At 38.1% G+C, this 24,812-nt stretch overlaps 1 protein-coding gene and 1 long non-coding RNA gene across 4 annotated transcripts in view; one reads left to right on the top strand and one right to left on the bottom strand.

Moving 5' to 3' along the window:
* The window catches only part of LOC135965602 (uncharacterized), a 189,776-nt gene that overhangs the window by 9,717 nt on the left and 155,247 nt on the right, over positions 1-24,812 (bottom strand). The window lies entirely within an intron of this gene.
* Positions 1,583-24,794, top strand: ANKEF1 (ankyrin repeat and EF-hand domain containing 1). Of its 3 annotated transcripts, XM_005568356.5 has the most exons (10): positions 1,583-1,935; positions 4,866-5,255; positions 9,836-10,035; positions 11,106-11,255; positions 12,283-12,406; positions 16,437-17,259; positions 18,722-18,948; positions 20,173-20,336; positions 21,511-21,648; positions 22,551-24,794. In XM_005568356.5, exons 2-10 carry the CDS (start codon positions 4,910-4,912, stop codon positions 22,707-22,709), a joined length of 2,331 nt encoding a protein of 776 aa, XP_005568413.2. In that variant the 5' UTR covers positions 1,583-1,935; positions 4,866-4,909; the 3' UTR covers positions 22,710-24,794. The 3 variants fall into 3 exon arrangements, with proteins under 3 accessions (XP_005568413.2, XP_073859333.1, XP_073859334.1); XM_074003232.1 differs by lacking the exon at positions 12,283-12,406 and having other exon boundaries at positions 22,551-24,641; XM_074003233.1 differs by lacking the exons at positions 4,866-5,255; positions 12,283-12,406 and having other exon boundaries at positions 22,551-24,641.

Genomic DNA, 24,812 nt, shown 5'->3' with positions numbered 1-24,812 from the left:
AAAGGTAATCAAAACAATACACAACATTCTACCTCATTTTTATAAATTCTTAAAATATGCGATATTAAACATACATTATTTAGAGAGGCATTCATAAAAAGCAATGCATTTTTAAGAGGCTGGGATGATAAATGTAAAATTCAGAACAGGTATTACCTCTGGGAACAGGAAGAGGAAGATGCAGTGTTGGGAAGAAATACACATAAGTACAGCGGTAGAGGCAGACTTTTTTTCCTTTTTCTTTTTCCTTTATTTTTCCTAGCTTTCTTTTTCTTTAGCTATTGTATGCTTTGTATTTTTTGTACTTTCCATATATCAGATAGTATATTTTGGTGTGCATGAGATAGTCCTTAATAACATTTTTATTATTTTTTATTTGACTTTTAAGTTCAGGGGTACATGTGCAGGTTTGTTATATAGGTAAACTTGTGTCATAGGGTTTTGTTGCACAGATTATTTTCTCACCCAGGTATTAAGATTAGGACCTATTATTTTTCCTGATCCTCTCCCTCCTCCCACTTTCCACCCTCTACCCTCCAATAGGCCCCAGTGTGTGCTGTTCCCCTCTATGTGTCCATGTGTTCTCATCACTTAGCTCTCACTCATAAGTGAGAATATGCAGTATTGGGTTTTCTGTTTCTGTGTTAGCTTGCCAAGGATAATTGCCTCCAGCTCCATATTCCTGCAAAAGACATAATTTTGTTCTTTTTTTTATGGCTGCATAGTATTCCATGGTGTATATGTACCACATTTTCTTCAGCCAGTCTATCACTGACGGGCATTTAGGTTGATTCCATGTCTTTGCTCTTAACATTTTTAAACGGTCTCTGAGTAGAATAGGGTAGGTTGGTGTAAGGAATTACTGTTTTTAATTGGAAGCAATTACATACTGCATTAAAAAGCATATATATATAGACACATATATATATGTTTTACATTCACATAATGAAACCAAAGCTTTCAGAATTTTCCGCCAAAAAGTATGTGTGGAGGGAGAGAGAGGGGTGTTACGGCGCATTTGTAGGCCCTGAAATAAAATGATCTCCATATTTGCTTCCATTTGTGTATAAATATTTTTTAAGCATATATGCATCCTAGAATGTGGAAAGAAAATTTCTGGGAAGATTTACAAGAATCTGTGGCAGTTGAAAGTTCACTTTTAGCTTTATTGTGTAATTTATTGTATTTTTCATTTATTTGTACTTTGTAAACTATTTTATTGTATATTTGATTTCGTTTTTTAATTATCATATGCAGCTTTAATTTTATAACTAAATTACATTCTGACCCAGGGCAGGAGGTAGGAGAAGAGGATGAGAGAAGGACGGAATCCTGAAGACCGCAGCATTCTGCGCTCCGCCCCTGGGATAGAGGGTTCCTGGAACGCCCAGCGCAGCTCCGCCATCCAGCCTAGGCCGGCCACCTGGCGGCGAAATGAGGCGCGCGGGGCGGGGGCGGTGGCGGGGGCGGTGGCGGAGGCGGAGGCGGAGGCGGTGGCGGAGGCGGAGGCGGAGGCGGAGGCGGAGGCGGAGGCGGTGGCGGAGGCGGAGGCGAAGGCGAGCCCCGCCCCACCGCGCACGCTGTGGTTGCCCTGGCAGCCGCCCAGTGCGTGGCCGAAGCTCACAATCAGCCCTGTCCCTGCGGCTCCCACCCCGTCCCCTGCGCTCACCTGCTCGCGCGCTCGCCCTGTGGGGACCCGGGGCCCATGGACATACACACCCAGTCCTGCTGTCCCGCGCGCCAGCTCTCCAGCCTTAACCAAAGGGACACAATTCACGCCTGGGCGCCTCCGCCGGCTCCGGGAGCCCAAGGTCGCGGCTGGACCAGCGCTGACCATCAGAGGAAGAGAGCAGGAGGCTCCCCAGTCGCCCCAGCAGGCCCAGGCGCATAGGTGCCCAGAGATCCCTGGCTTCTGATCGCCCGGACGACTAAGAGGTGAGCGTGACACCTGGCCTTTGCTTTGACAGTACATCTCTACCCGCTCCACTCCTCTCTTCTCCAGATTTTTCTGGGAACTAAAAAGTGGAAAGCACAGTAGAGAACCCCCAACATGTAAACTATCGCTTACACTGTGGGTGAGCTGAAACCCACAAAAGTTTGTTGTATTCATAAGGAGCCTACATTGAAGGACTTTGCTAAATATTTTACAAAGATTATATATCATTTCCTTTTCACACAACCCCATAAAGTGGGCACCATTGCTATTCCCAGTTCACAGATTCAGGAACTGAGGTACAAACTAGGTAGGTAGCCTGTCCATATTTATCCAACTAGTTTGTGTGAATAATGATACAGGGAAGGGAGGATCACAACAGATTTCCCCACCTCAAACCCTACACTCTCTCCACGGTACCAAGCTTGTCTTCATCCATTCCTCTTTCTAATGATCCTCCCTTGTCGCATAGCCCCCTTTGAGAGTTAGATGACCTGAACACACGCACATTCCCACAGATTTTCGGGTAATTTCCGAGTATTCAGACCCCGAACATGGACCTCAAGTCAAGACATTCTGCTCTATTCCACTACCTTGGTAGATGGTTAGATGTGTCTAAGGTGGCCCAGGGTCTTGCTGGCGAAAAGTGCAGGTGTGCTTATATGTGGAGGATCCTATATGCTGCTCAATTTATAACGTAGGACCCAAGGGCTACACTTGTGTGATTTCCTCCAGTGGGGTGAGCTCTTGGTCAGTCTTAGCAGTTGATTGTAAAGTACATTACACAGGATGCTGCCCTCTCCCCTAGCACTTTGGGGCTTTAGCTGGGAGGGAGGCAGTCCACAGGAAACTGACCCATGGAACCTATTGAATTCATCATTGTAGCTGCTAATTAATTCTCCATTAGGAATGAATGCTAACAGCGGCAACGTTGAAGTCCCTGATTGGAAGTCCCTATTTTCACAAATCAAGGGGCATTGATTCAGTCCAATCATTACCTGTGTAGGAGCATCTCACCCTATTCCGTAGATGACACATATACATATGCAGTATGATGACACTGCACCTAATCGGAATATGACTGATAATAATAAAACAAGCCATAAATAGCAGCTGAGGTGAATGTCACCAAGCCGTGCAGCAAAGTCCAAGTGGATGACTCTGAGGCAGCCTCAGTTGGTTCCCTAGTCCACCACATGTTATAAACAGATTAAAAGGCAAAGGAGGCCTGGCCCGGTGGCTCACACCTGTCGTCCCAACACTTTGGGAGGCAGAGGCGGGTGGATTACCTGAGGTCAGGAGTTCGAGACCAGCCTGGCCAACATGGTGAAACTGTGTGCCTACTAAAAATACAAAAATTAGCCAGGCGTGGTGGTGGGCACCTGTAATCCCAGCTACTCGGGAGGCTGAGGCAGGAGAATCGCCTGAACCCGGGAGGCAGAGGTTGCAGTGAGCTGAGATCACGCCACTACACTCCAGCCTGGGTGACAGTGCGCGAGTTGGGCTGAGGGTCGAGGGTCATGGGATAGGACGAGACACCAGGGAAGTGTGTGAGGTCAGAAAAGAGTCTTGAGGACCTAGCCCTGGGCACCCAATATAGCCTTCTTGAAACAGGAGTCAGCAAAGGAGACTGAGAAGGAGTGGGCAGTGGTGTTAGATGGAAGCAGGCAATGGGGATGTTGCGGTGCCTAGAGAGACACGTTTAAAGGAGAGAGCTGACTGCCATAGAGAATGTACGTGAGGGAGCAGGCTTGTGATGGAGAAAAATGGTGCATAGTTTCAGCTTTTGTAGTAAGCTGGAATCTTTTCATTGCAAATTTTGGAAACCCAGCTAACTAGCTTATGCCAAAATAAGGTCGTGGGGGTAGACGATATATTTACACATAAAGTGGTAGATGGTTTCTGGCACCATGGAATCCATGTTGCAACTCATGCCATCAGTCTCAGTCTCTTTCCATCTTCCAAGCATGGACTCTGTGGCACCTAAGAGAGCGACCTGCAACCCCAGCCCCACACCATACTGCTTAACAACTTCAGCAGAGTAGTCTTCCCTCATAGTTCTGGATGATGGGCTGCTGATTGGTTGATGTCTTTTATGCACGTATGTTTGCGCTTCAGTGTACCCAGAAAGGGACGGTTCCCTCAAATGGGCCAAGCCTAGGCCACAGACCCTTTCCTCTGGCAGGGAACAGAAGGGACAGCCCCATCCAAGCAACCCGGATAGGATTCCCTATGTGATAATGGGATTCTTTTTTCATAAGAAATGAAGAAAGAAAACCAACTGGGCATACCTAGCAGGGCCTGCTACTCAATCCAAAAGATTATTTTACCTCCATGCAGGGAGGTAAAATTACATACTAGAATGCCCGTCACAATTTAACAGGGGGATTGTTTATGAAGATTTGCAGTTGCCTTGCGGCCATTTAACTACATCTTTTCCACCTAAGATGACATAGGAATCACTCATCACATCTTTGATATGTTACAGAGCCCAGTAGATTTCTGTGTATAATGAACACCTCAAAAGTATGTTTTTATAACACCTGAAAACTATTAAAACCTGTATGATCTCTATATTGTGCTGGTATGAAACCATGTAGCTAGATGGTGGGAACTCGAACCCTTACCATGGCAATTTAGTTAACCTCAGCTTCTTCATGGTAAAATGGGCAAGTGTGGTGAGGAGGGAAGGTTAAATGGATAATAAGAAAACCACCTGGCAAACTATTTTTAATTATGATGGAAGACTTGTTTTGAACTGTTTTAACTTTATGCCCACTGAATATTTTTGGTATTTATGTGTAAATCCTATTTTCTGAACATTTCATAAAAAACAATCTCTGTTCTTAAGGAAGGTCCGAAATATTGTTATTTAATCAAAATGAAGATGATAAAATTAACTTTGGGTTATTTTTCTTTTTTGTTGCTTCAGTTTTACTCTTGGTCCAGAAAGCATTTTCAAGGAGCTGGTCAAGCATGGCTTTAGTAGATAAGAGACTTGAGAACTTACAGATCTACAAAGTCCTTCAATGTGTGCGGAACAAAGACAAGAAGCAGATAGAGAAGCTGACCAAGCTTGGATACCCTGAACTAATCAATTATACAGACCCAATTAATGGACTTAGTGCTTTGCACTTAGCCTCAGTTTCCAATGATATTGATATGGTCAGCTTTCTCCTTGACCTTGGTGCTCACCCTGATGTGCAAGACCGAATGGGCTGTACTCCTACAATGAGGGCTGCAGAACTGGGCCATGAATTGTCAATGGAAATATTAGCAAAGGCAAAGGCTGATATGACTATAGTTGATAATGAAGGAAAAGGTAAAAATCCCAACATCCTCCCCAGCAGATTGCAACTCACTTTGTAGCCAGCAAGCAATAACATGGACTCTTTTTGTTTTCCAACTTTAGAAGTGAATTACTTATGGTTTTAAGGGAAAGGCTAAATTCTCACCCCTATACCTAAACCTACTGTCTCCTCATAGAGCATTTCTTATTCTTTTTTTACATTTTAGAATTTCGGGCAGTACTACACCTAGGACTCCAAAAGGATTTTGACCCCCTCCATAGCAAGTCTGATGTAAGAAGGACTTGCACTTGGAAACTTGAAAGGACTAAAATCAATTCTGGCATAAACTCCAACTTTCTAGGATCGTTTAAAAATTTATTTGGAAATAAAACTTCAAACTTCAGACAATTATTCTGGTGAAAGAGCTGCACTTCCACACCTTTAATCCCATCATTTCAAGACAATGGTCTGAGAACTTCTTGCCCAAATAACTTAAGGCTCAGGCAAGAATTGACACAGCCTCATAAAAATAACTGAGATAATTACCGATAAGCTCAATGTAAACTGGTAGGTTTAAGCAGTTGTCCTGAGTCGCTACAAATACAAAGTCATTAACATCAGCCCTGCAGTGCAGAAATGAATCTCATTTTATAATGTGAATATTTACTGACAAGAGCAAAATCTACTTTTCTAGCTCTCTCCAGACTTGGTGTTTGATATGATTACTTGCTTAGAAGAAAAGAGGACAAAGAAAAGGGATAATTACATATTTAATTGTACCATGTAACAAAATAAACTTCAGATGCATTCAGGGGCCAAATGTGTTTTGAAATGGTAAATCCTGAAAAAACAGTATCCTCTCAAAGCTCTATAGAATGCCATTCTACAGAGGGTGTTCCGTGGACCACTGAATTGCCAGGATGTTGAGAAGTACTACAGGCAAAATTGGTTTCACGGTTGCATTCATTAGGGACACATTTTAGACATGTATCTTTCTCATTATTGGCTGAAAAATGGTGACATTTTCCATATTTATTTGACCACAAAATATATATATATTTTTAATGGCATCTTATATGCCTGGAGGTTTGTGGACTAACCTTTGGGAAACACTACAATAGAGAAAAGTTTAACTTACTGAGTTTGAAACAGAGATATAAATCACAAAGAAAAAAGAAATTCTGTAGCATAACAATGTAAAAGTGTTATTTATTTATTTATTTATTTATTTCGAGACAGAGTCTTGCTCTGTTGCCCAGGCTGGAGTGCAGTGGCATGATCTTGGCTCACTGCAAGCTCCGCCTCCCAGGTTCCCACCATTCTCCTGCCTCAGCCTCCCGAGTAGCTGGGACTACAGGCGCCTGTCACCATGCCCAGCTAATTTTTTTGTATTTTCAGTAGAGATGGGGTTTCACCGTGTTAGCCAGGATGGTCTTGATCTCCTGACCTCGTGATCTGCCCGCCTCGGCCTCCGAAAATGCCGGGATTACAGGCGTGAGCCACTGCGCCCAGCCAAGTGTACATTTTTTTGAAAAAATCAAGGTAAAATTGGAAACAAGGTCGAGTAAATACTTGCGGCAAATGCAACAGGCATATGGCTAAGGGAAACAAATCTCATGAGCAGAACTGAAACTATAAAAGGAAACAAATGTAAAATCTTGTTTCACACATAAGCTTGTTAGGATGACTGCCTGCAGCCCTCACTCTGCGTGACCCAAGGTACTGCCCATTGTACAGAGTATATTGTCTCTTCCCCACATCAACAAGCCTCACTCACCTTGCACATCCCTCAGTTTGGCTGCCAGTGGCCAAACTGCTTTGCTTATTCTCCAGTACCCTCTCTATCATTGACGTCCTATTTTCCAGTGACTCATGTTTGACTCACTATACATCATTTCTAAAGGATAACTAAACATTTCAATGGCTAAGCGGGTCTTTAGGATGTGAGACATGCCCTAGGCCTAAGCTGCACTTTCTCTTTGAACAATTTTACAGAATATGGAGATGGTAAAGCTCTACGCCAACACATTCTTTCTTGTATGTTGTCTTAGGGAATTAATTACAGTGTGGAATTATTCTCCTTAAAAGTTAAGCTATAATAGTTCCTTATAGCACCCATTCCCATTCCACTGGTTTTCTCATGTATAGGAATGTGTCCTCAGTCCTCAATGCAGTCTGCCAGTTCTATGATAAGGTACAATATTTTTCAAACTTATTTTCCCTTCAGTTTAGGAATGCTGATTCATGTTCTTTGTGGCTTAAAGAGTCAGCCCAGATACAGTTCAACTGTGTGTTGTACATGCCATTATTATGAAATGTTCATTTCATAAGTGGCTCTGGGCCTTTTGTAATGAATTCAGCCGCCTCGGGTATTATGCTTAGGTTGTTTTGTTGTTGCTGTTGTTGTTTTGGTCTGTTCTTACCTTCTATGTCTTGCTCTGTCTTTGACTTTCTCTTTTCAATAATATCCTTGACCATCTTTTCTTTTTTTTTTTTTTTTTAAACTGTTCTGAGTAACCCTATTTTAGGTACATCGGTTTATATAAAATATATTTAGGTTCTGATTTTCATATACATTTTATTTTTTATTTTAATGGTGGAATTTATCCAATTTATAGTCATCTAGATTTACCATAGGTTTGGCTTCAGAAACATCATTTATTTTATATTGTGAAGGCAAAATATATCTAATATATAAAAATATGTGAAAGTATTGTCACATATGGTCCACATATTTGTTTTACTTTGCTGTATATGCGTGTTTTTCTTTATATGCTTATAAGTGTATTTTCTAAAACTGATGGGCTGTTTTTAGTTATTTTAACGGTTAACTTGATACTTCATATATCCTTAAACCTGTTTATTGAGTTAGCATCTTAAACAGTATTCACTGATTCTTTACTCTGATTAGTAAGATTAGTACAATAGTACAAATTAGATAAGGTTAGTACAATAACCCTTTCTCTTACTTCTGCTACTTCCCTTCTACCACTCAATTTTATAGTCAATTATAATTACTTAGTTCTTTCAATGATTCCCTTTTAAATAATAAGTACCTTTTACTTTATCTCCTTACCTGCTTTAAACAATATCTCAGTCTTAGCCCTAAACGATGAGAAGATCAAATACTTATACTATTTCTCCTTCCTTCCCTTCCCTCCAAATTTTTGATAAATTATATTATTTTTACATTATTATGAATTGCAGTATATATTTCTCTATCTAAAATTCCTAAGGTGACTTAGCTTTGGTTCTGCGGCTAAAGAGATCCAGTATTTATAACTGTTCTTTTAGTCACATATTCTCTATTGATCTGTTGGAAAGCTCACTTTTGCCATCAAGTAGTTTAAGTCACTTCTTTGGGCTTATGTCCCTGACTACTTATATCCTTAAGACTATACATGTCTGTTGCTTTTATATGAACAAAGTCTTGATTGGGTATAAAAGTTCCCTGGTTTTTATCCCAAGGTATAGTGTAGAGATCCTTTAATTATACTACAGCATTGAATGTTGTTGTGATAAGTTTTTGAGGGCAGCTGGACTTTTCTCCTTTATAGATTAGTTGAATTTTTGCCTGGATTCTCATGAGACACTTTCTTTGCCTAGCTTTACCTAGGCATACCTTGTTGACTGTTGTTAATCAACTTTTCCTGAGACCCAACGTACCCTTTTAATCTTACGATTCAGGTCTCTCTTTGCACTTTTATTTTAGAACAAGTTATATTTAGTTTCTTTGCTATCATGGAAATGAATTAGTAATTTTTCCTGATATATCTTTTCTAGTATGTACCCTTTTTGCTTGGCTTTCGTTATCAGGTTCTTTTTTCCTTGCAGTATTTTTTTTAATAGGTTGCATAGTAGTTTCTTTTTTGATTATTCTTTGAATGAAATCCCTTTTTGGAATGAACCCATTACAAAGTCAGTTTGGAGTTTGATTGTTATTTACCTAGGACTTTCTTAGCAACACTCTGCCCTGGGTGTATAACAGTAACCCTGATGTGCAGTATGCTTTTGACATGGATTATATTGAGAGCCTGTATGTTACAGGTCCTGGGTGTAGGGATTTCGCATTTTCCTTTCTCCAATAGAACAAAATGATTTGCTAAAATGGCAGAGCCACTTGCCATCTAATTTTTCATCTCTTTACTGCTATACCGACAGCCTGCTTCTTACAAACATGGTCTGTCTACACATTTCATCACCCAGTGCCATCTCTTTTGCCATTCTGCAGTTTTAGAGGGGACCTGGGGGCTTACCAGTAGCCCTTTGGCACACATAGCTATAGCCCTGCTCATTCCAAGAAGGGACACTCAGGGTACGTACTGCAAGATGCCAAATACCCAGGGTCAACAGGGTTCACCTGTCAGCACTCCAATTCTTCCATAAGCCAGGTCCTATCACATGTGGTTGTGACAGTTTGCTAACTATGTCAGGAATTAAGATTTTTTGTTTTTTGTTTTCTGTCTTGGTGTTTTACTTGGTTTCAGAGAGGAAACCAAGACAGCTATGCCTTTAACTAGCTAAATATGATTTTTAATAATTTTACTTTCCTTCCTGTCAAATATGTATAGATGTTAATTAAATACTCTCTGGGGATTTTATTTCTCTGCAGGTGTTTTGTTTTACTGCATTTTACCAACTAAGCGGCATTATCGCTGTGCTCTGATTGCCCTTGAACATGGTGCAGATGTCAACAATTCTACCTATGAAGGAAAGCCAATATTCCTTAGAGCTTGTGAAGATGCACATGATGTTAAAGATGTGTGCCTGGTATTTTTGGAAAAAGGAGCCAATCCCAATGCAATCAACTCAGTATGGCTATTCTTGTGATTACAAATATTTCTTGTTTCAATTACAGCATAGTATAATCTTTGCATTTAAATATGATGACATTATCCTGTTAGCTGATAGACTGTTCATTTTGATTCAAAATACTTGAAGATGCTATACTTTTATTATCTTCATATTGCTGTGATTCTGCAGTCTGTTTCCTAATTATGTTTGGAAATTTGGTATTTATTATGCATAATGTCAAGGTACCATTATAGGAAATAGTAAAAAATGCATTGCTGATGCCTAGTAGGATTTATCTTCTTAGAAAAAAAATATATAGTTCTGTCGTTTCTTTTCTTTTCCTTTTTTTTTTTTTTTTTTTTTTTGGAGACAGGGTCTTACTCTGTTGCCCAGGTTGGAGTGCAGTGGTCCAATCTGGCTCACTGCAACCTCTGCCTCCCAGGTTCAAGCAATTCTCCTGCCTCAGCCTCCCGAGTAGCTGGGATTACAGGTACACACGACCACGCCCTGCTAATTATTTTTTGTATTTTTAGTAGAGACAGGGTTTCACCATGTTGGCCAACCTGATTTCGAATTCTTGGCCTCAAGTGATCTGCCTGCCTCTGCATTCCAAAGCGCTGGGATTACAGGCACGCCCAGCCTAGTTCTGTGGTTTCTTGTATCAATTTTGTTCGCTCTCCTTATTTGGCTAATTTCGAGTTTTCTTGTAATTGCCTTTTCTTGACACTAAACATTGATTTTCTTCTCATTAGAAAACACCTATGACCTAATTTTATATTAGGTATTGATATTTTATCTCTTTTTCTCCCCTTTTATTCTGCTTTATTTGCAAGAAATACATTTTTAGCATGATATTCTCACAGGGGCATGCAGTGTGGTCTTGACTTTGATTTTAGAATTCTACGTTTTGGGTACTGACCCATTGTACTTGCTTAATTTTTCCTCTTTGTTACATGAAACTAAGAAAAATGTAGAGAACTAAACTTGTAAGTGTAAGGCTAAGGTCAAATGGATTCAGGCTGTATTTGTACTGATTCTGCTATTTAATATGATGGACATAAACAGCATCTCATCCATTTCATATCCAGTCCACAGGCCGCACAGCTTTAATGGAAGCGTCAAGAGAAGGGGTAGTGGAATTAGTTCGAGGCATACTGGAAAGAGGAGGTGAAGTGAATACATTTGACAACGACAGGCATCATGCTGCTCATTTTGCTGCTAAAGGAGGCTTTTTCGATGTAATAATCTATTCTTTGCTTTAAAATTAGTTGCTAAAACTTTTCTGTCCTTTTTCTCAAATTTTTTATATGTCATATAGATTACACTAAGGCAGACATTTTTCTGAGTTACCTATGTTGTTTTCATCTTGATTTCCCCAAATAATTCTAAAATTATATTTTTAAAGGCCTTTATCTCTTAGTTTTATGTGTTTGCTAATTTACTTATTTAATGTTATTCATAATATTTTTCTGTACACTCGGTGATAACAATTTAAAACTTCTGCCAGCTGGGACTGCTGTATTTTATGCCTTCATTACATACTAGAATCTTCAAACTATGATGATCTAATTATGGGAGAACAATGCCCTCATATTCTTATCTCCGTGGTGTTTGTGTGTATTAGATAATGATATACCTGAATTTTAAACTCAAGTATTCTGATTACCTAAACATACAGCAAAGAATATCTCACTGATACAGTAACATTGCAGAAACAAAATAAAAATTAACACTATTTTTTAAAATTCTGAATTCCATCTGAAATTTCTTTACTCAATTTTCTTTGAGTTTTAACACAGTTATCTTCATTTATATCACTATTTTCCCTGCAATAAAAGTATACACAAAGATAGAAACCATATTTGGTAAAGAATTTTCCTCCTGGATGCTGTTTTCCATGCTCTGATACTTTCTTAAATTACCTACACTAACAAAAATGGTAGTGCCCCCTCTAAGCATAGAGTTTTCTATGTTCTAGATCAACGCCATTTAATAGAACTTTTGGTGCTGCTGGACATATTCTATTTTTGTGCTATACAACACAGTACAACACAATGGCCACGTGGCTTTTGAGTACTCTAAGTGTGGCTAGTGAAACAAACAAATGAAACTTAAATATATTCAGTTTAGTTCATTTCAATTTGGATTTTCAAAATCATACGTGGCTAATTGATAATGTACTGGATAGCGCCGGTCTAGCTGTCAGTCTTTAGTTAGTAGATGTACATTCCTTTTCCTCCACAATATCCGCTATTTATTTTACAGATATTGAAGCTTCTTTTTGCCTACAATGGAGACGTGGGGCTGATTTCTTTAAGTGGGAACACACCACTTCATTACGCTGCCATGGGTGGTTTTGCAGATTGCTGTAAATATATAGCTCAGCGAGGTAAAATTGTCTAGCAATTTTGTGCTTAAAGTATTTTTTATTTACACAGGTCATAGATAAGCGGAGAATTTGGGCCTATCACTTGTCAGTGGCTTATTTTTTTCCTATAGCAAAACCTCACTCATATGTAGAAAGAAAATTGAAAATTATTTCTCTGTTAAATCATGAATCTGGTATTAATGACGAAAACCCGTTTCTCCAAAAATTTTAACTTATTGTTAAAAACCTAAAGGGGATTGTTCCTGAACCAGCTAATTATTAAAATACTTACGGTTGAGGGCAGGATATGGTGGCTCATGCCTGTAATCCCAGCACTTTGGGAGGCTGAGGCAGGTGGATCACTTGAGGTCAGGAGTTCAAGACCAGCCTGGTCAACAAGGCAAAACCCCACCTCTACTAACAATGAGAAAAGAAAATTAGCCAGGCGTGGTGATGGCTCCTGTAATCCCAGTTACTTGGGAGACTGAGACACAAGAATCACTTGAACCTGGGAGGCAAAGATTGTAGTGAACCAAGATCATGCCACTGCACTCCAGCCTGTGTCTCAAAAAACAAACAACAACAAAAAACGTACAGTTGATTAAGTTTCTTATTTTAAAAATGCCAACATCAGTCTAAAAAAGGACACACACTGAAAACCATTTGCTTTCATTTGAATTTTTAATTAGTTTATTTTAAAAAATATTCCATGTGTCAAATGCAAAGATAATTTTTCTGGATAATTTGCAGTTGTGGGGAAAATAATTTGGGGAAAAACATGAAATAAAAATTTTCGTGGAAAATTTGAAATGTAAGCAGAATTTTTAATTTTAGATTTTCCTGTAGCTTTTAAATACTAATTTAGAAATATGAACTATATCATATATAGCTTAATGAGTTTCTTAAAATGAAAATATTAGTTAATTATATTTAAGGATATGAATTAATTTTTGTTAATTACTTACTAATTAAACGCACACTAAAAGCTTTTTAACTCTGTTAGAACTGCATTTTACAGAACTGTATATATTTTTTCTAGTTTATGAGATATAGGCAAAAACTTAAAGTCCAACAACTCTATAATAGAGCAAAGAAAGTGTTTTATTTTTCTGTCTTCCATATAGACACAAAATTTTAGAAGTCACTAAAATTATAGATAAAACTAACATGCCCACATAACTATAATAGCATAATAACTATCCATTTTTACTTGTATAAATGTATACTTTCCCTATGTCCCCAGTGTGATAAACCCTTTTAGCAAATGAGGAAAAAATATATCAAATGCAATTTTGGTTCTCTCAAACTGCCTTAATTGTTTGAGAGATCTGTCTCTAGTAGTAGTTTATTCTGACATTTCAGATTTAACATTATGCATTATTATTATTTTTGTTTTAAAGACGGAGTCTCGCTGTGTCGCCCAGGCTGGAGTGCAGTGGCCGGATCTCGGCTCACTGCAAGCTCCGCCTCCCGGGTTCACGCCATTCTCCTGTCTCAGCCTCTCGAGTAGCTGGGACTACAGGCCCCCGCCACCTCACCCGGCTAGTTTTTTTGTATTTTTTAGTAGAGACGGGGTTTCATCATGTTAGCCAGGATGGTCTCGATCTCCTGACCTCGTGATCCGCCCATCTCGGCCTCCCAAAGTGCTAGGATTACAGGTTTGAGCCACCGCGCCCGGCCAACATTATGTATTTCTAAAAACTAAAGATCCACTCAGGTTGAGACAAATTTCTTTAACTTTAATGTGTTGACTTATTTCTTATTGGGACAAATATCACACATACTCTATCATTTATGTATTCCTGGAATAAAGTCACAGAAAGTACATTGAGAAACCAAGAACCAGAGCCTGGGTCATGCAAAAAGGCCTAATTCAGTGATGCAGAAAAGATCCATTTTCCTAGAAGAATCAATCATAAGGTTATTTTAAAGCTAATATTTGAAAATGTTCTGAGTTCTGTGTGTGTTCGGAAATATAAACACGTCACCAGATCCTATGTGGGTGACCCAGTTTCGCAGCAGAAGTGTTGTCAGTTACATTTTCACCTTTAGAATCTTACATCTCAGGCAATCAGAGCAGCAAGAAACCCTTAGCGATCAAATGCTTGTTTCTGAATAACCTCCCTGGGTTTAGTGTCTTCTGTACTTAATTGTAAAGCATTTGTGCTGGCTGGATACGTTTCTCACATTTCCTCATGATAGTCCTCTTTCGCCCCCTCCTCCCCCTGCTGGGGCAATTGACAACTCCCTGTAAGCATGTGAGAGCCACATCCAAGGGCAGAGGAAAGGAGCTCAGGGAGTCCTCCTCCTCCTCTTCCTGGGCCCTCAACTCCCTGATTCTGCAGCACCAGCCAGCTGGAAGTTGAACATCTTTACCACAGAGGAGCATAAATCTCACAGGGAATGAACAGATCTTTATTTACTAATCATAAAGGAGGAGACAGAAAGCTCCAAGTCAAAAGGACAGGAAAACTGCCTTTAGCTCTTTTAAGTGGGGTGTTGGAGTCTTTTATACACATGGAAGTTTCTAACTAGGATTAAGCTGGAAGCTGCAGAGGGTAAGCTAAAGCAGGATGAAAATCCTTTGGTCCTTAGTGCTGGGTGAACACAGAAGAAGTGGCTTGAGAGGTGGGATCAAAACCCCCCGACACCCTGAGTAAGCAAAATAAATAGCTAAATAAAAACAGCATATCAGAATTAGTATGGAATTGCACTATGGAATTACTATGCTATGGAATTACACTATAGAGTCACTGTTCTTATAACTATCCAATATAGAAATTGTGGAACCTTTATTATCCCAATAGCCTTTTTTAGTTTTTCTACTACTGGTAAAATTACCAGTCTTAGTATAAAAAGTGTGTGTGTGTGTATTAAAATAGATTTATGTGTGTGTGTAGTAAAATAGATTTATTTTCCTTTTTTTAATTTTTATTTTTTTGATAGAAGTGTATATATTTGTAGAGTATGTTAAATGTTTTGATATAGGCATACAATACTTAATAATCACATCCTCTAAAATGGGGTAAGCATCCCCTCAAGCATTTATGCTTTGTGTTACAAATAATCCAATTACACTCTTTTAGCTATTTAAAAATGTACAATTATTATTGATTATAGTCACCCTGTTGTGCTATTAAATAGTAGGTCTTATTCATTGTTTCTATTTTTTTACCCATCGTGTAAAATTTTAATTTTTGACAATACTAAGGAAAGCATTAATCTTGAAAAACATTGTCTGACTGCTTCTTCAAAGTCTTACTTATACATACACTTATTATAGACAACACAGTCTTTTTGGTAGCACTAAATGGATTCCCTAACATGTTCAGAAAAGTTTCTTTCTTTGGTGAATATTTACAACTAATGTTGGTCTCATCATTTTGTTAAATAAGGACCAAAAAGGAAAATGAATTTTAATATCTAACTTGCACATAAATAGAATGCTGAACTCCTCAGATTTAATTACAAATTACATTTTCCTCTGTGAAGGTTGTCCACATGGCCATACCACAAAACAGCAGATTACTATAAATGACATTATTTAATGAAGAATACGGAAAAATATATACTTTAAGATTATACACAGATTTATAGTTTAAATCATTCAAAAGGAAGCAGGTATTCTGCTGCTTTTCAGGTTCAGATCTGAGTTCATAAGGTACTAGGTAAGCTCTTTGAATCCAGCTTCTTTCCAAATTCAAATGTGTCCTTGCTCTTTTCCTGTTGGCCTGAAGTCCGCTGAGCAAGTGTACCAATATGGTATGTGTTTCAAATATCTCTAGGGATCAATGTTCTAATCCTATTGTAAATTGTAAACTTATCTTCTTCAGAATTCACCAAAGTGATGCTCACAGAAAAAAAAAAAAAATCACAGCTCAATTTTGGAATTATAACAGCAAAATGTGCACATCTCTATATACATATAATTTGGGGACACTTTTTTTTTTTAACTAATCATGAGAAATTAAGAGAACAGTTGGATGAATGTCACTTATTAGCCATGCAAATGCCTTGGCACCATTCGTAATTATGATGCTTTATGTTTTAGGATGTGACCTGAAATGGAAGAATTTAGATCATAAAACGCCCAGGGCTGTGGCTAAGGAAGGCGGCTTCAAAGCAGCAAGCAAAGAAATACGCCGAGCAGAGAGAATCGCCAATAGACTAGCCAGGCCGGGAGCCAAAAATCCAAATCCACTGTGGGCCCTTAGACTGCACGATTGGTCCGTAGAACGTGAGGCTTTCCTCCGGGAAGCCTTTTCGGTTTTAGACAGGGGTGATGGGACCATCAGCAAGAATGACTTCGTGATGGTGTTGGAGGAAAGGCAAGAGTATGCGAGCTCAGAACAGCTGACTGCCATCGCTCAACTTCATGAGAAAACTCGGGGAGGAGGGGTCAATATTAATGAATTCTTTAAAGGAACCAGATATTTAAACAAGTCTTTTGTATTAGGATCTTATGGACCTAAGAAAAAGAAAAAAGGGATGGGCAAAAAAGGAAAGAGAGGGAAATTTGTCTTACCCCTTCCAATTTGCGTCATTCCTGAGTACGTGTTTCCACGCCGGCAGGATGGTGGGCCACCGTATTACATGATTGAGACCTACAGGAATGTCACTGATAGCAGCCGGTTTAACAGAGATCATCCCCCAGAACATCCTATTCAGGATGACTCTGCTTGGTACATTGATGATTCAGAGAAAGTATTTTCAAACATTAATATTATCACCAAAGCAGGGGATCTGGCTTCTCTGAAAAAGGCCTTTGAATCAGGAATACCTGTGGATATGAAGGATAATTATTACAAAACTCCACTAATGACGGCGTGTGCAAGTGGGAACATAGATGCGGTCAAGTTTCTTCTTGAAAAAGGGTATGTGTCTCAGTCGCGTGTGGCTTAAATTTTCATGAGTCTTCACATTTCAAGGAAGTGAAGGGACGACAGAATTTTGTAATATAGAAAAGTGCTACTTTATTAAAGTCTCTAATAAGTTAAGGCTTTAATGTATAAAAACCTTTTATTAACACTTAATAAATTATTATAGGCTTCATTAAAGAATGTTATTAAGGAATGCTTTATTAAAATGCTGATTTATTATATGCTTTATTAAAGTCTATAAAATGCCCTATAAAAGGTATGTGTTCATATTATTGACGGCTAGGGTTAGAAAAGGAGAATTTATGTTAGATTCCTAGCCCCTTTATTAAAACCTGTAATAGATTAATTAAGCCTATAGATTTTATATGGGAAGCCAGGATAATGGGAGCATAGGATTGTGTGTGCACAAAGATATTTTGCCAATAGCAATTATGCACGAAGTGAAGGCCAGTAAGTGTTTACTCGGGATAAACAGAGTCTTCTGATTGTTACTGGCCTTCTGTCAGTGGCAGCACAGCTCAGTCCTGTCTCACAGTCTCACCTAGATGGTGTAGAGTCACTTTTTTAATCTGCCTCTATTTGAGGATCTCAACAACTTCAAACAAGTGGAATGGTGGCTATAACAACATGTTTTGGTCCCCAAACCTGCTGCCCTCCTCCAGTGTGGGGCAGCCTTTTCCTTGGTCATGTAAATATCTTTAAAATATCAAATCATGACATTTTTATAATACTTAACTTTTTAGACTACAACAGTCACTTAGGTTTAATTCCTTCTACCATAGTTGTGTAACCTGGGTGAGTTTCTTAATATTTTTGTGCCTCAGTTCTATCATGTACGTAATGAGACTGTAGTGTAACTCATGCCACAAGATTAGTTGAAGATTAAATGAGTTCAAATATGTAAAGCTCTTGTTAACACAGTAATTTCATACTTGAGAAATAAAGTACTAATCTTATTAGTACTTTAATGTTAAAGAAAGATTCAAATTTGTATATTACCAAGAGAGCAACTAATGAGAATATGAACTTCTGGACAGTGAATTTCTAAAAAGGACTAAAATTTTAAATAATACATGGTAATATTTAGAATTTTAATAATGAAGTTTCATTTAAAAATGTATTACATGCAGAGAAAGTAGTCACAAAATGAAATAATATAACTTTTATATGTCCTGTCAGCTTTTATCTTCATTGGATCTAGTTTTATAATTTTCCTTGATTTTAACCTTTGCAAAATCGTAATCCCTAGAATCAAAAGTGCTTTTTAATGTAGATATACACAAAGAAAGTTAAGACTGCCAAATAATGCAGAACAAAGAGGTTTGAAGGAAAATTATGGCACAGAGTTTACAATTTAGCAACTTGATAGAACTCTATGAAATTTTATTTTGCATTTTTAGTGTCCAGTCATTGGAAAACCAGTATTTTTAGCTTGTTCATCTATCTTATTTTACAGAGCTAATGTTAATGCAACAGATAATTTTCTGTGGACTCCACTTCATTTTGCATGCCATGCAGGCCAACAAGACATTGTTGAGCTTCTTGTTGAATCTGGAGCTTTCATAGACGCAGTTTCAATCAACAACTCAACTCCTTTAAATAGAGCCATTGAAAGCTGCAGACTGGATACTGTAAAATACCTACTTGATATTGGTGCTAAATTCCAGCTGGAAAATAGAAAAGGTATGTGTTCATTTTATTGATGATTAGGGTTAGAAAAGGAGAATTTATGTTAGATCCTAAGCCCCTTCTGATTCTATTCTCGTAGGCTTGCATTGTCCACTGTGTTCCTGGTGCAAACACAAGCCTGAGTTAAATGTTATAGAAGTTTGTCTTCTACCAAGTGCTTCTCCAGTCATTGGTGTTGGAGGGCCAATTCTTTATGTTTGCAATCTTTCATGGACTGAAATACTTTTGTAAAACATAATAAAAATGATTTATTAGAAAAATAAAATGAAAAAAAATGGAAGGCCAAACCTTTGTTTTTAATATTTAAATTTTAATGACAGAAAATTATATTAAGTTGCTATAAACATTTGTAAACACTTAGTTTCTGTAGTTACTTCATTATGGATCAGTAACTATTAGTTTGTGGACTTGCACCAGTTTGCAGATGACACACTGAGTTATTACACTGTTATGGCTGTTAATTACTAACAATTGCATACTCTATAGACTTTAGATTTCTCTTAAAGCTGGACAAAGTAATTCCTGAATTGAGGCTTCCCTGACTCTAGGAAGTAAACACACGACCTACCTTGTATCGTAAATACCATACAGGAAAAATTAAAAAATCATTTGAATATATTTGAGCTCCTTGTTTGGAAGTATCATTTTCCTACCTTGGAAGCCACTACTTCCTTTGACTGAGTGAGCATCGTACCTCTGGTTGGTTCAGGCTGCCTCTGAGTCACAGGTACTACTGCACCTGTCCTGCCTGATGATATTGTAGGTAACATATTGCCCAGCCATCTGCCTGGAGCACCTGTGGCCCCCAGACCTTTTGGAATTTCCCTCCTTACATCAAGGAAAGGGGAAGATAATGTAAAATTATCTATCACATAGAAGGAAATTTGCACAATGTGGGGAGAAAGCAATCAATTTGATATTTAAAATGTAATATAATGTTTCCTATCACTCTTTAAGAAACATAGTAAAAAAAAAAAAACGAAGGAAAAAATAGTTTTATGTATTTAGATGGCACTATAAATCATGGGATTTTAAAGCTGGGACCACCATAGAGAATATCTGATCTAGCTCTGTGAACTTCCCTTGTATATATACAACTTGCTTTAGGAATCACCCTTATTAGGGCAGGCTTAGAGCTGATGTGCTGAGATATTTTTCTACATGGTTAATCATTAATGTGTTTATAGTCACTCTGAATTTATGTTTATGTTTCAACAGGGCATACTGCCATGGACGTTGCAAAGGCATATGCTGATTATAGAATAATTGGTATGATTAAAGAAAAGCTAGATAACTTGCCAAAACCAGCAGAAAATCAAAAACTAAAAGGCAAGACACCTCCTATACTGAAGACTGAAGGCCCTGAAATTAAGAAAGAAGAGGTAAGAAAAAAGGTTGACTACCCATTAGTAACTGGAACTCTTTAAAAATCTGTTTTGGGGAAGGCAGAAGCACTATTTACATACTGTTATACAACATGGGCAAGATAATATGCAGTGCATACTTTCAATACCATTATTATATAGTACTTTTAAAGAAATATATGATAAAATTATTATCACTGAAGAGCCTAAAAAGTACTCACTGCAAAGAAAATCCATACAAAAATCAAATGGGTTCAGCCAAATACAATTGGAATGTTGAAAAAGAAAAGCAAAACTGGTATTGGATTTGTATATATTTGGTCCTGAATTATACAGATTTGATGAGATGGTCCAAATAGGGAAGGAGGCTAACCATTATGAGGAATGAAGTAAAGCATGATTTTTCTTCATTTTGGTCTCATTGCCACCATATCCCCTTTCATTGCCCATCAGATCCCCTTCCTCCCACCTGCCACCTCCACCAAGGAATTTTAATGAATACCACTGAATTCTGGGATGTGGAGCCATTGCCACTAGAATATCCCACAAAATGATTGTAGAAGGTTTTCAGCATTTCTGGTAATTGGGAGTGATTTGGAACGTCTAAAGTGCAGCAGAAGGTTGAAGTTATTGCCCATATGAGTTACTGAGACATCAAGACTTTACCATTAGCAGGAAACCCCTAAGTGTGTCTCTAGGTTGGAAGCTTTTTTTAAGGAAGCAGATTTACTGGAGACACAGGACAAGAGATGAAAGTCAAGAAGGAAAAGTTTTAGTGTAATCAAATTGGAAAGGGTTGGGGAAATGTAGGTGGTAGGGAGTAGATAGGATGAAGGGATTATAGACAGACAGCAGAGTTATAAACATGGAGGATGTTAGGATGGCAGAAGGTGAAGGAGGATCAGTCAACTAAAATTCTTCCATTATCATTTTAGTAGGCCACAGATCAAGGATGGGTATCTCGAAGACTTATGTGATTGTCTACCAATACTTCTAATTAAAGTTAAACAAGGCAAACTATCTCTCCCCATCCCCAAAGTTATAATAATATACTATTTTATCTCAAGTTATAATTGCACAGTAGCATTTTTAGGTTTTTTTCTGGCTTCAGAGTAAGATATGAAACAGCAAATAATGTTAGAAAGTCAATATAGATTTTTACAATTTATAATTTTTTTGGCCTTGTTTCCAGGAACCACTGTCATCAATTTATGGTGTACCAACCACATCAGAGGGAAAGAAAGTACGGAAGGATAATGTGGTTCATCTCAATTCATTGATTACCAGTGGTTATACTAAGAAAGTGGATATCACATTTATTCCACGGAGGGTAAGTGCTTTGAAAAGATCTTCATAGCGTGGTAGAAGCTCATAATGTCATTTTTTCAAAAGCTTTTTATGTAGAATATTCAAACAAATCTGCACAGTTTATCTTTCATAGTTACTATTTGTGAATGTTCTTTTGACAGGTTCTGCTACTTTCAACTCAGTATGCCCAACTAATAGCTCCCGGCATCTGGTTCTCTTGCTATTACTATTTCTGTATTGAGATTTACATTTTTCTTGAAAGGTTGAAGTCTTTCTGAATCAATGGCATGTTCTGCAGCTGTTTAATCTCTAACTCCTAAGGATACTTTTTTTTTTTTTTTTGGAACTTCTCAGACCCAACCCTTCTTTGTACTTACTACTACCAGCTCATGCAGGAGTTTCGTATAAATCAAGACTGGATTTATTCAGTACCGAAAATGTCCGCAACTAAAGAGGTGGAGACATATTTTGGAGAAAAGAGCTGTCTTTCCATTGGCTGTCCAACCAGGCTGAGCAAGCAGCTCCCCTCGCCTTCTATTATAAAAATAATTTTGACTTCTACATGAGACATATAAGTAGTAAACCTCAATGATCTTCTAATTTCTTTGCTTCCCTGTTTTGGCATCCTGAAAAACGAACAGCAGCTGGTCTGAGAATAACTGGCCAGAGAAGTAACTGAAGAACATTTCCGACATTAGTTATCTAGAGAGTCATCATCAAAAACGGTGATGCTCATGTAACCATTACTGTCATATGGCGGGGGGAGAAGTTAAAACACATCTAAAAGTAAATTTAATAGTTTTAAGTTAAAACTATAAACAAGCTTTTAAGTTAAAACTGTGTATTGAAAATTGTCTGGATATTAGCATATTTACTGGCTGTCATACTCATACCTGCTTGGGCATGGCTATTTTTCTTTTTAAGATTTGGAGTCCTGAAGCCACAACAGCAGAGCTGATCAGGAAGAGGGAACTACGGCGAGAGAGGTTTACGCATGAGGTGGACTTCGAAGATTTTATGATGCCTTTTCAGAAGAACATCACAGAGAAAGCTCGAGCACTGGAAGCTGCCTTGAAGACCTAAGTTATAGCAGTTACTTCTTGGGGTAAATGCTTTGAGGCCCAGGGACCAATCTTTGGAGAAAGTAGATATTTCCATCAAAGCCAAAGCAATCCATACACCAAGAACTTCTTACCAAATGTTTCGTTTTGCTTTAACAACTATAAATATTCTGAGCTGTCTAGAGAAAAGATGTATGTGATTTTGAAATGAATGGTATGTCATTCTGGATAAATCCCCAAGCCCCTTTATGAATGTAGTGAAGTACATGGCATGTGGGTTATAAACATTGCTGTCAAAAGATTTACCAGGTCTGCATCATCATGCTTATTATTTTTTAAATTGTCTCTTTTTTTCATTAAATAGAGACAGAGTCTCACTATATTGCCCCAGCTGGTCTCGAACTCTTGAGTTCAAGCAATCCTCCCAACTTGGCCGTCCAAAGTGCTGGGATTATAGGCATGAGCTACTGTACTCAGCCTGTTTATTGAAGATACTTTTCTAGTGGAAACTGATGAAAACAATTTAGGTTTTGGAAAAAGAAGTAATATTTAATCTTTTAAGGAAGGAGCTTATTTCTCACATGCCATTATAAACTGTGTGCATTAGATACCTTGGGTTGAATACACTTTTAACAGCCCTAGCTGTTAAAAACCCTAACCCTAGATAGATAGCCCTAGCCCTAAATAGATAGATACTCGGTTGGTGCAAAAGTAATTGAGGTTTTTGCCATGACCTGTAATTGCAGCAAAAACTGCAGTTACTTTTGCTCCAACCTGATAGCTAGGTAGCTAGCTAGCTAGAAAGACAGATAGACAGATATATAGATGATAGATAGATAGATAGATAGATAGATAGATAGATAGATAGATAAGATTTATTGCAAATAATTGGTTTACATAATTTTGGGCACCAGATGGTCAAGTGCTAAATTTATAGGGTAGGCTATCAGGAAGTGCAGGCTTGAAACATGCAGGAGCTGTCCCTGAAGTCCACAAGTGGAATTTCTTCTTCATCATGGAAACCTCAGTTTTGTTCATATACCTAAATACTTCAGTATGTCTTTCCTAAAATAAAAGGCATCCATTTACCTAACCAGATTACAATTGTCAAAATTTCAACTGTTGTTAAAGTGACTGATGGGATCAGTTTCACCTAGATTATCTAAGACAATCTCCTTTACATGAAGTCAACGAATTGTAAAAGTTGCTTGCATGTACACAATTCCTTCACCACAACACCTAAGATTAGTATTTGATTGAGTTACTGGGTGCTATAACCTAGCCAAGTTGAGACATAAAACTGACCATGTCTGGAGGTGTACTCTGGAGTAAAAAGCTAGCTGAGGCATTATTCACACCAGGAAATGCAGTGGGTACTGAACAGGAGCTCCAAAAATATCCAATGTCTCATTGACAGAAAGAAACCACTTTAGAATCTGCCTTACCAGAAGGCACCAACTCCAGATTACAGCTCTGTCAGTCACATATGGATTAAACCCCTTTCCTCTAACCTCCTCCCTCTCTTTCCAACCTTGGAGAGGGACCTTTCACAGGAGCCAGTCGGGGAGGAGAAGGGAAGAGAGAGAGTGAAGCGTGTAACCAGGCCCACCCCTCTGAAGGAGACAGACCTGAACAGGAGTTGCTTACAAGCGTTGTCATTTGGAGCCCAGAGATTTGCTGTTACAACTAAATTTTGTCTGTTTTGTAAGGTTTTGGTTTGGTTTTTTGTTCTCTCTTTTCTTTTTGTTTTGACATAATTTTGTATTTATGGAAAAGTTGCAGTAATTGACAAAGAATTCTTATATGCCCTTTACCCAGATTACCTAAACATTAACCACTTACCACATTTGCTTTATCTCTTTCTCCCTCTACATACATGTGTGTGTATGTTTCATTTTTTTCCCGAACTATTTATGTGTCAGTTGAAGACATGATAAAGACATGACGTTCTTTGCATGATGTATATTTGTATTTGTGTGTCAGTTGAAGACGTGATGTTTTAAATATTTCATTGTGTATTTCCTGAAATCACGATGTTCTTTTGCATAACAATGTTATCATTGGCAAAATAAGGAAATTAACACTTAAATGAACTATTTCATCTATAGACCTCATTCAGATTTTT

Source organism: Macaca fascicularis, chromosome 10, assembly GCF_037993035.2.
Source record: "Macaca fascicularis isolate 582-1 chromosome 10, T2T-MFA8v1.1".
Lineage (NCBI taxonomy): Eukaryota > Metazoa > Chordata > Mammalia > Primates > Cercopithecidae > Macaca > Macaca fascicularis.
Note: the sequence above shows the minus strand (reverse complement) of the source record. Positions and strands in the feature narration are given on the sequence as shown.

What these genes read in the sequence shown, in the direction of transcription:
- ANKEF1 (XM_005568356.5), top strand. Translation starts at nt 4,910, where the DNA reads ATGGCTTTAGTAGATAAGAGACTTGAGAACTTACAGATCTACAAAGTC. An exon ending in TAAATATATAGCTCAGCGAG is followed by an intron (nt 12,407 to 16,436) that starts GTAAAATTGTCT and finishes TTTATGTTTTAG; the next exon opens with GATGTGACCTGAAATGGAAG. An exon ending in AAGTTTCTTCTTGAAAAAGG is followed by an intron (nt 17,260 to 18,721) that starts GTATGTGTCTCA and finishes CTTATTTTACAG; the next exon opens with AGCTAATGTTAATGCAACAG.